Source organism: Acipenser ruthenus, chromosome 18, assembly GCF_902713425.1.
Source record: "Acipenser ruthenus chromosome 18, fAciRut3.2 maternal haplotype, whole genome shotgun sequence".
NCBI lineage: Eukaryota > Metazoa > Chordata > Actinopteri > Acipenseriformes > Acipenseridae > Acipenser > Acipenser ruthenus.
The window spans coordinates 30,793,500-30,805,426 of NC_081206.1; the positions used below are offsets into that span (position 1 = coordinate 30,793,500).

The 11,927-nt window shown below is 37.0% G+C and overlaps 1 protein-coding gene across 2 annotated transcripts; it reads left to right on the forward strand.

The window, feature by feature from the left end:
- The first annotated feature begins 666 nt into the window (after positions 1-666).
- On the forward strand, positions 667-11,418 carry LOC117430971 (visual system homeobox 2-like). Of its 2 annotated transcripts, none has more exons than XM_034927822.2 (5): positions 667-1,283; positions 3,030-3,114; positions 5,279-5,402; positions 7,366-7,546; positions 9,717-11,418. In XM_034927822.2, the coding sequence occupies exons 1-5, from the start codon at positions 878-880 to the stop codon at positions 10,019-10,021; spliced, it is 1,101 nt and encodes a 366-aa protein (XP_034783713.1). In that variant the 5' UTR covers positions 667-877; the 3' UTR covers positions 10,022-11,418. The 2 variants fall into 2 exon arrangements, with proteins under 2 accessions (XP_034783713.1, XP_034783712.1); XM_034927821.2 differs by having other exon boundaries at positions 671-1,283; positions 9,654-11,418.
- Positions 11,419-11,927: the final 509 nt, after the last annotated feature.

Sequence of the window (11,927 nt, forward strand, 5' to 3'; positions counted from 1 at the left end):
CTGTATATAAATAATATCCTGTTAAAATGCTCTCTACATTGGCACTGTCATATTGTTTATCAGTTTTGTTTCACTTTATATCGATAAATCGATATTTCGCATTCGCGTCAACTTAATATATATGACAGATATTTTCTGCCTGCATGCTCAGACTCGGAGTGGGCATTACCAATACCAGCCACGTTTAACCACGTTTTAGTAACATTTTATCACGGGCAAAATGGCAACATTTGATTTTTATTTTACTATAAAAACAAGCTGCTGAGCAGGGTGGTTATTACAACGACATCGAAGTGAAGGAGAGGAGATGCGCTCAACAGTGAGACGCGGTTCTGTATCTATTTCATCATCGTTCTCGTTCTATTAAGAAATATAAACGTTAAAATAAATAAAAAAAATAAAAACAAAATATGACCTTACATATCAATATGGATAGTTTCCGTTTCTGAGTTAATGTTAGCATCTAAATGTTCTTTTAAAACATTACAAAAAAAATGCTTTACTATAGCACACCACCACAAAAAACAAACAACACATCTTTTTTATGTTTTTATTTTTATTTTTTTATTTTATTTTCTATCGACTGTGTGAAATACAAAAAAAATGTCATTAAACGAAGCTTTTGAAAAAAAGAAAAAGATAAACGTTTTAATTGTTGTCTGTTGTGGCAAAATCACTGTGTCAGGTGGACAAAGTATTTCCCTGAAATTCCAAATGACTTCTGTGCGCTGATTGGCTGCTCAGCTCTGACCCCTGGTGTGCTGGACCTGTTGGATAAAAAGGGAATTTCTACAGGGATCAGGAGCATTGCACATTGGAGAGTGCACTTGGGACCAAGTTGAAAAAAAAATAGTCAGGGAATATAATCATAGAAATCATGACAGGGAAGGGAGGGGTCGTATTATCAGAAAGCTTAAACAAACCCAGAACTGCATCGCCCGCTCAGAATGTGGGGACTAACCACCAGCCCAAGATCAATTCTGCACACACTCCCAGGTGTACAGGATTTGGGATCCAAGAAATATTGGGGTTGAATAAAGAGCCCCCCTCCGTCCCCAGGACAGTCCTGGAGTCCCTGCCGCCTGGGGCTCACCTGCTGGCGGCCAGGTCGGTGCTGAGCCCCGCTGGAGTGGGGATGGGGATGGGATTAATCGGAGCTGGAGGTATCCCCGCTTTTTACAGCCAGCCTGCTTTTTTGGAAGTCCTGTCAGACCAGCAAAATATCCACCTGCAGTCCCTGAACAGGACAGCTCCTTTGAACGCCAGCCAGACAGCCAGCTCAGGTATTGTCTATGTTTATATATCTATATATCAGTTGATGCGTTGCCTGCACACCAACCAGCATTAAATAAAAGCTCAGCCAGTAGCAAGTGACGCAGTATTACAATATATAATAACGGAGTGTTGTCATTTCAGTACTGTATGTTATGTCAGGTATTTGCTGAAATTCTAATATGGACAATTGGATATTATTATAAAGTCTGCCAATACGTGCTCATATATATATATACATATATATATATATATATATATATATATATATATATATATATATATATATATATATATATATATATATATATACACATATATATACATATATATATATATATATATATACATATATATACATATATATATATATATATATATATATATATATATATATATATATATATATATATATATAGTGTTATAGCCACACACCTGACACTTTTGCTTATAATGACCCTGAACAGATATATACGCATTGTTCTATATGTAACCTTTTTAGGTTCTTTGGAACGCTTCATATTTGGAACCATCTTGAACTCTAAAGAACCATTTTATTAGGTCTGCAATGCATCGCACTTTAGCGATTACATGACCTTGCAGTATAGAGACTAAAACTAAAATGATATGGCTCATGTCGAATATTAATTATAGGATAGTGTCTGTATTACAGTATTCAAAAATGAATTATTTATGCTTATACTTACAAACAAATTCGGATATATTTCACTTTTGATTAAGTAACCTTTCTGGATACTAAAGCTTTAATAAAGAGTGGATAATTAATCGGTTCCGCTGCCATGCCGTTTATAAAATGGGTATTGAAATGGTGGATTTTAAAGGATTATATGCACTGTACACGGGGGGAAACATATTTTATTAGGCCATCAAAATGGGAGAATTTTAGTTACCATTTGTTTTATTAAAACTGTATTTTATAATTACCATAAATGGAGCACTACCTCACTGAGATTTTATAAACATCGTCTTTCTTTATTATTTTATATATATAATCTTTTTTTGTTAATAAACGCATTGAAGTTGTTTTACTCTGAAATTATTTAGATTTATTTTATTTTATTTACTATTGAAACTGGTTATAATTGGCCGACGATAATGTGAATAGACTACGTTCATTTTGACAATTTCCTATTTAATGTTTTTTTGTAAAAGCACGTTAATTACACAGGTATTTTGTAAGCAACAGCTTATTAATGAAACCTACCTTAGAAAAAGTAATCAAACCGATAGATATATATGTGCGTTGTGAAGTTTAACTAATTAGCTAAATAAACTTCAAAATAATATATTATATATATATATATATATATATATATATATATATATATATATATATATATATATAAGCAATCCCTCTTTTGAGCTAACATTCAGCTGAAACTTAGAGCGTCTAAAACACTAATCCAAAATAACTCACACACATGCTTTATATATATATATATATATATATATATATATATATATATATATATATATGGTTTATAAGCTTAAACAAAATGTAATCAATTTTCTTGGTTCGAAAGTTATCTGTTTCATTTCTTCTGAATTCTAAACACACACACCATCTATATATATATATATATATATATATATATATATATATATATATATATATATATATATATTCAACGTTAAAAGGCTTTAAAGGTAGAGGTTGAGGCTAATTTATATTCATTTATTATTATTATTATTATTATTATTATTATTATTATTATTATTATTATTATTATTTACAGATTCGGAAGATGTTTCCTCAAATGAAAGAAAACTGTCTAAATCTTCTATGAGTCAGAGCAAGAAAAGAAAGAAGAGGCGACACAGGTAAGTCAGCAGCCAATTCAACCCAATTACTGTGACATGTGTACAAACTGGACCCATCATCATCATCGATTAAACATCAGTCACTGTGTGCAGCCGCAATCCAACCCAATGCAAAATAAACAACGTGAGGAAGAACCTGGGTTGCAATATAGATAGATAGATAGTTAGATAGATAGATAGATAGATAGATAGATAGATAGATAGATAGATAGATTTAAAAGAAATATGAAAATAGTTGTAAAGTATTGCAAATACATCAATTACATTATAGACTGTTTGGTTAGTATTGCTACATACACAGAAGCGATTGTGTTATATTTTGTCACACTATATTGTGTTTTACTAGGCCTACAGGTAACATATTATTATTATTATTATTATTATTATTATTATTATTATTTTAGTAGTAGTAGTTTTGCTGCGCTTTTAAATCCAATAGCTGTTCTGTATACATTTTACACTTAAAGGATATGCGGTTTCAAATGTAATTGTGTTTAGTTAAGAATATCAAATTAGACTCATGAAAAAATAAACAGCTTCCTGTAGAGTCAAATGTTTATCTTATGAATCTTATGGAAGACATTGGAGTGTGTTCTGAAATGTTTTAGACTTAAGATGCACAAAAAAAAAGAACCCAGCAAAATAAACCCTAAAGTGTAAAGTATATAAATTATAAAAGGTGTGTATGATCTGTCACAGAAGATTTGTGTTTATAATTCGATTTTAATAATTCCATTAATAGTGCATATAGATGGAGATAAGTCGACCGCGTTTAAGAATAATCACAGTCTGCTTTACTTGAAGATCTCCTTGTCAGCTCGATATGCAGATAATATAAATGGAGTCCAGCAAACACTGGAATAAACATCAGCTAGCTTTATCACCAAGGAAATGAAGACTTCTGCTAGGAAATGCGCCCATCAGATTCATCTATCGGGAACATCAAAGAGATCAGATACTGTATATCCAGTGGATTATACCAGTACAAATAAACCGGAGTGACATTCAACCCGCTTCAGTTACCTAACTGTGTGTTCACAACCAGCCAGAGAGCTAGATTCCTCACCAATAACGAGCAGCCATTTTATATATATATATCATTAACTTATTTTTCCCACAAGTATAAAACAGATGACGTTTTGGGGGATTCCACACAGAATAATTATTTTCAAGTAGTTTGAAAGGATTGGGATGAAGGAGTCTGCTAAATATATAAATAGTAATATAGGATTTTTAACACTAAGGATAGATTTACTGACTATTCATTTAATGGAAAGTACTGAGCTCTGTGCACTGTAAAAAAAAAAAAAGTTTAACAATAAATCTTATGTAAAGGAATTGCAACGCATTGGTGTCCCGTTGACTCGTCTCAGAATGTGCGTTGACGCACAGTAAAAGGCGTTTCAAATCTGCTGCGTAAGACGTATGCTTCATTTGTAAACATGTGTCTTACAGTACGGTTAGTATGCATTTTCTTACCACCTGCTAGCCTGCAGTAATGCACAAAGCACTCTCTTGTACTGACACTTTCGAAGTTACACATATACAATGACACTATCTGCAAATACTTCACATGTCAATTCTTTTAAACCGCGTTCATTTGCCTTAATAAACGTTACAGCAGAGCAGAACTAAATAGGTGATGCTGGTCGTGAAGGTGCTGATGTGCTCAAGTGACTGTCTATAAAACTTCTTTAAATCGGAATTGTGCTCCTGCTGGATAGCACTGTCCTCATAGATTACAGATGAACTCAGCCCAGGAAATATATTTTGAGTGACAGAAAAGACAAAACCAGCCCTGTTAGCCCCTGTTCAGTGCAGAATGCATTATTTTGCTGTCGGCATGGTTACGCCGGGAAAACCATAATTGGTGTTGTAAATGTTAAATGTATAAACACAAATTTGAATTTAAAAGCAATAGGTTTACAAGCAAAAAATAATGACGTTACACATGGCCTCTTTGTTTGCTTTGTTAAAATTGCAAATCCAAAGCAATGCAGTTACATGTTATGGCCACCGGTGGCACTGTGTGCTACGCAATATATAATAAAACTGATTATTCTCTACTTAATGTTGAATTATACCTTTTTTCCCACGTGTAAAATTGCTCCGATTTACCTTAAAACCGCAGTGTAGTAAATCATTGCATTTCTTATTTCTGCAGAACCATTTTCACCTCTTATCAACTGGAGGAGTTAGAAAAAGCCTTCAACGAAGCCCACTACCCGGACGTGTACGCCAGAGAGATGCTAGCAATGAAAACAGAACTACCTGAAGACCGGATCCAGGTGATTATTTAACAGCTTCGATGCAGACGTTCCTTCCTGTGTATTAGTCTCTGGGTTCAGTCTTATTATGCCAGTTATAAACAGTTTCATTGAACCCATTCTGGCCAGTGCTGTCCAAAGGGTGGCATTGGCGCAATAATCTAATTGAAAGCATTTCAAACCGGGGACAGGTGCATTTCTGTTACTGTGTGGTACATCCTTAGGAACAGAAAGGGGACGTGGCAACTGTGAAGTGTCTCACTTGATGCTCAATGCAGGTGTCAAAGCCTGCCCTGTATACCAGCTAGCTGAGGCTCTTAAAGATAAATGACCCGCGATCCCGCCTCGTCCCTCTCCTTGTGCGCAGCTGGATGTGAAGCAATTTCTTTTTTCCAGTAAAGCGCTAACGACCTAATCAGGCAATCAAGACGGGAGAAGATTGCAGTGTGACCCGGGCCATCCATCTGCCAGGGAAGCCTTTTAATTTCATTTCCACGACAGCGCCTTGTGGGTAATAAATAAAGAAATAAATAAAGAAATTCCGCCCCTAAACAAAATTAACACCCAATTTTCTCATCGAGTGTAATTAGTTAAATCAGATGAGCACGCGGCGGTCCCGGGGGGAGCCCCGCGAGAGATTAGGAGTTAAAATGAAATGATAACTACATTGAATTAATTAGCACGGGTCAATGGCTGTGCTCTCCCGGGACCCGCTAGTTTAATTTCCCGTGATATTTGAGCGCCTGTCGACCATCGATTGAGCTTGAAATTAACTTATTTTTCAATCAGCATTCGCTGCCCCTGGGGTCGTTTCTCCTCTCGCTTCCCTCTCCGGTTTTCTTTGAATGTCGAGAGAAGCAATTTTTCATCAAAAAAAGCCCATCTCTCGTATGAGATAAAGGTTGTCATCAGAATTGCAAAAAAAGGTTTCAAAAAACGGCTTTGATCATTTTTAATTTATTGTCTCCCCCCCCCCCCCCCCCCCCCCCCCCCCCCCCCCCCCCCCCGCAATCCATACGCAGCAGACACAAGCGCACACAGGGAGGCAGCTATTAAACACTCCAAGCCTGCTTTGTGGAAATCAATTTAGACGTGCCTTAAGCTGACGATAGCCTCAGGCATTACCAGTTAGATACTGTGCCTGGCACGCAGTGCTGTTTAGGTTAAATGTCTTGACCTGACACCGGCAATCAATTCATTTTGTCTCAGTCACATAATGAGCCCTGGTAGGAAGCAGCATTTGTTTTTTCTATCAGTGCTACATAAGCAACACATTTCAATTCAATTACATTTGAATTTATTTTATTTATATAGCGCCTTACCTCAAAGTGCTTTACGTGTCGGTTAAAACAGATATAATTATACAATATAAATAAGTAGTGAAACATTACAAAGTAACAAATACTAACAACAATAATAACAATGAATAAATAAATAAACACACATTCGCGTCTGTTTTATTTTCTGGCAGAGGTTTCTGTAAGATCTTTGCTGCAAATCTAATATTTGTCCACTGATGTTTGCTATGCAAAAGTCCAATGTGCATTAAAATAAGGGGGGACACAAATCAACCTTAACAGCAGTGAAACGGCTGGGGAGCAAGATGGACACGCAGAAACTGCTGTTATACTTTTAACCAGAAGATGTCACTGTTCGGCAGAATTGTCTCAGAATCTCATTGAGGCGCAGATGTTCAAAAAATGTTTGAAAGTAAAGGGGCAAAACAATACGATTTCGAAATGATTATTCAAACCATATTAATTCGCTGTTTTTTATGGACTAAAGACGGTAAGTTTTTTTTTTTTTAATTTGATTTATTTTTTTATTTTTTATAATGAACCCTGTAAAATGATGTAAACCCTGTAAAGTGCAATCGGATTTTCAAACACAAAGTTTTTAATTCCCCCCTCGCTGTGTGACAGTCCTGCTGGCGGTGCTTCAGCTGTCACTATGTGATTAACTCGTGCTTCTGGCTCCCGTTCAGGTCTGGTTCCAGAACCGGCGCGCCAAGTGGAGGAAGCGCGAGAAGTGCTGGGGGCGCAGCAGCGTGATGGCAGAGTACGGGCTGTACGGAGCCATGGTGCGGCACTCCATCCCGCTGCCAGAATCCATCCTCAAGTCTGCCAAGGACGGCGTCATGGACTCCTGCGCCCCCTGGCTGCTCGGTAAGGAATCTCCCTTCACTCTCACTGCTCTCTCTCTCTCTCTCTCATCCAGTCCAGCTGCGGCTGGCTGGCTGGTCTGTGATTCCTCAATGCAAACCCTCCATGCAACTGAATACCCGTCCCAATCGTTTAAACCACCTCCCCTTGACATGTTTGTTGGGCTTGTGTTATCAAATAGACCGGCCCGTTCATCTGCTAGTCAGTGACCGAACACATTAAGCTGCATTAAGATACTATTTAACGCTATAATCAGTGCTATAGTTTACGCACCATCCATTCACACATCCATGTGTACAGTATATTACTGCTTTTCTCCAGGAGGGGGCGGTGCTGAATACAGTTTTTGCAAACAGAAACGTTTTTTCTTCTCATATATATATTAAAAACAAACTACGGTAAATGTCGTCCTTCTGTAATAAAATATTTTTTTTTTAAATAATGCCGATTAAAAAAAACCCCCAAAAAACAGAAAATAAAATAATTATTCTGACCCAAGATCGTTTACTGCTGAGCAGATTATGCGAGTCAGGATCACTTTCTGGCTCATTTCCACCTTCTTCGATCCCGTATCTGATCCCAGAAACATATAAAGCACATGTATTTCTCTGACTTTCCTAAATAACATTTAAAATTGGACCAGTTCATTAAGTAATGAATGCACTGATTAGTTCATTAGTTGTAAAGTGAATCATTGATTTTTTTTTTTTTTTTTTAAGAATTTGTAAACCAGGAATTTAATTTACACATTAATCAATGAAATCAGTAATTTATTCCTTAATTATTTTACATAGGGCTTAATTAGTGGAAAGCATTCGAATGTTATCGTGGGCATGCCCTGTAGCTCCTGATTATATAGAGTCTTCAGAGCAGTGTAGTTACAATAGCAGAACTCCTCCTCTGTACCTTAACTGAAAAGCAGGCTGTGACACTAACCTACATGCCAATTATTACTGATGAAAAAAGTGCCGTTCGACAGATATGCCATTATATCACTGCAGCTCCAGAGCTGGAATATATTGTTGTTCAGTAATGGAAATAAGACTCCTGTTGCATAGCAGTTTTTAAACAAGCTTGATTAGCCATAGTGTATAGGTAGCAAGCTCAGGTGTGTCTTTTTAAACTCACAGCAAAACCAGGAATGGATCAATCTGCTACGCAGTGGGAGTCTTATATCCATCCCTGTTGTTATAAAATAAAAAGGAATGCATCCCCAAGTCCCATGACAGTCGACACAGGACAGGTTCACTGTTCGCATGTGCTAATAAAGACAGGCACAGCAGTCATGAAAACCTTATCTGAAGGGAAACAGTGTGGAACGGCACATTAACACTGAGCTGTGTGAACAGAACTGCTGTGTCCCTGATACAGAGCTCTCCTCTGAGCTTCCATTTGATAACGATTCTGTTCAGAACCAAGGGTAAAGGAAAGGAATAAAACACATTAAAAAAACTGTTACTTACACTGCACCTGCACTCACAACTGTAGTCTCATCACAGCATGCTATTTCCATTGTAGTTCTACTAAATAACCTAATGGAAAAGCTTGACAAGCACTCTTGGGATATTAATAGAATACCAGTGTATTACTCTGAAGCAACCATAGCTAGGCAATAGCAGATCACAGCACTGCCAGACGTGGCAACACATCACTGCACAGCAGTCTTCTGTATACAACAAAACACTCATATGATAGCACAGTGTTGCAATGTGCTACCAGTGTGCATTGATTCGTGTGCATCATTGGGATACTGTGGTTAGTTATCACTAAGTGATCCCATTGTAGCTGCCCTGTAGTATTTCATTGCCTTTGCTGGGCTACAGCATTTCTATTGATGATCGTTTAATAAGGGATATACAAAGTAGGGCTCATGGGCTGTAAGATGTAGCTGTGAAAGTAAATGATCTAAATCTTGATAATAGGCATCCATTGCATCTCTGAGTGAAACAGCAGCAAAGCATAAAGTCAACTCTCTCTCCATAAAACTGAATAATATCAATACAAAAATCTAATAAAATCAAATAAGATTTAAAAAAAAACTACAAACTTTTCAAGGCAAAGGTAGATGCTGTAGCTTAATCTGGACTCTTTCTTTGCTTACTGTTTACAGTTCAAGATGGCTTTCCAATGACCAGACGCTTTTCTAAATCCGAATACCCACAATTCTTTTTAGGAATGCACAAAAAGTCGATGGAGACGGTGGAGACCCCGCCCGCAGGGAAAGCCGAAGAGGCTCCGCAGCCGACCAATCCCAAACAGGAGGAGCGGGAGGTGGAGGAGAGGAGGACAGATGCCAAGTCACCCATTTCCAAAGAGGAACTGCGGGAGAACAGCATCGCTGCACTCAGGGCAAAAGCACAGCAGCACAGCGCTAAAGTGCTGGGGACTGTTTCAAGTGATGCACCAGGGCGCAAAATGGAGACAGAGGAAGCAGAGGAGAAAAGCAGAGATCAGTTAAATCCACCAGAAGAGGAATAAATGTTACCTTTTTTTATAAAAAGAATGAAAAAGAAGACTTTTAGTTCTTTAAAGGCTTATCTTTTAGAACCTGGCAGTATTTGAAATCTAACTTTGAACTTTGTTATCAGACTCATAAAAACTCTATGTGCTTGCTTTGACGTGTTCAATATGATATCAGTTTGTTTTGTTCCCCTCCAATTCCCTTCATTGTTGATTCAGTCCAGCTGGTATATTTCAGTAACTCAATATTGTGGAGTAGAGGTATAAGGAAAATACAGATTTGACTTTCCCTTTTAAGAGAAAATGTGATATTTTAACATGCCTCTAGGTGGTGCCAATTGATCATCTTTTTTTTTTTTTTTAAAGGGGAGGCAATTTTAGCCACAGTATTCAGTTTCTTGCACATCCTTACAGTGAGGTATTGACCCTTTATTTTGCACTTGATTGGTTAATTTCAAACTCATCAATACAAAAAAAAAGTAATTCACGTGCCTCTTTTAAATGCAAAATACTCTACAGTAGTTCATGTTAACATTGTTCTACACATTAAGAAATGTAGATCAAACATCTGAATTTGGAAAACAACTTGTTTTAAACAATTGTTGCTTATTAACCAAATAAACTTGGAAACTGAAGGGTAGCAATCTTTTACATTTTCACTTTCTTGTTCTTAGTGTAGTGATGACAAGAATGATCATGTAAAGAGAAGACTTCTCATAAGTAGCAGATACATAGATATCTGCACATCCCAATACGCCAATGACATCGATTTGGAGTATTTGCATTGATAAGATAGGAGGTGTCAATACTGTTGAGCCCCAATGTATTCACTGGCAGCTTTGAAGCTATACAAATAGATTCCGCTACACCTGGCTTCTTCACTTGCAGTGACAGGAAGGTAGCTCACCCAGATCAGCTAAAACCTGCTTAGCAGCAGTTCTAGAAACTCACAGCTGGAATACTAGGTAGATGTTTGTGCACATGTTTTTAAGGTCAGAAATCAAATGTTACAGAACCAACAGCCCACAGTTTTGAACTACAGGGAGAGTAGAAAACATTCTAGTCTTGGCTACAGTCATAGCGCTTGGCAACGAATAAATTAGTCAGTGTCAGCCTTTCCTCTAAAGAGCACTTAAAAATATTGTTAGGAGTGCTTCTCAGGGGTCCTTCTCTCCACTCTCCCTATCTCCTCGCTTCATTGTCATGAAATCGTGTTCTTTATTTCTGTAAAAGACAAACAGTAGTTACCTAGCAGTATTAGAATGTAAATACTGTAAATAAATAAAGGAAAACAAATAAAACATTATTTCCGGAGTGTTTCACATTAAAATGTACTGTAATGTAGTTAAAAGATCAAAAAAAGAAATCTGTGTTTTCTGTTCCAGTTTTTTTCTTGTACGATAAAAAAATACATTAAATAAACAGTGTAGTGTTTATTTAGACAGCTGCTTTCCATATGGTCTTATTTATTTATGACTGTCCAGCTCCTGTCCCTTTTCCGTTTGTTTTAATCTAGTAAAAAGGTTCTGCGTCGCTGCTGATAAGGACTAATCTGCTCTGTAAATATTCTATCTGGGAATTAGCAGACTGCCCTGCCATAACTGAAAAAAAACCCATATGCATTAGAAAACAGATACATAGCTATGAAACTTAAGTGCAAATGTGCACACAGTGACTGAAGGGGATATATAATGTTCAATGACATCTCAAAAACTACAGTATTTATAGCTGTACAAACACCCAGGAAGCCCAGTTTAACTACAGGTACCTTTGCCTACAAAGGTACCTCGAAATGAAGACAACGGAGGATGTCAGCACCTCCGGTCGCTTTTTTTGTTTTGTTTTTTAAAGTAACGAAAACGCTTATTCAATGCCAAACATGAACTACTTTAGACGTGTAATGGCTGCGGTATAGGATACTGAC

What these genes read in the sequence shown, in the direction of transcription:
- LOC117430971 (XM_034927821.2), top strand. Translation starts at nt 878, where the DNA reads ATGACAGGGAAGGGAGGGGTCGTATTATCAGAAAGCTTAAACAAACCC. An exon ending in CAGCCAGACAGCCAGCTCAG is followed by an intron (nt 1,284 to 3,029) that starts GTATTGTCTATG and finishes TATTATTTACAG; the next exon opens with ATTCGGAAGATGTTTCCTCA. An exon ending in TACCTGAAGACCGGATCCAG is followed by an intron (nt 5,403 to 7,365) that starts GTGATTATTTAA and finishes GCTCCCGTTCAG; the next exon opens with GTCTGGTTCCAGAACCGGCG.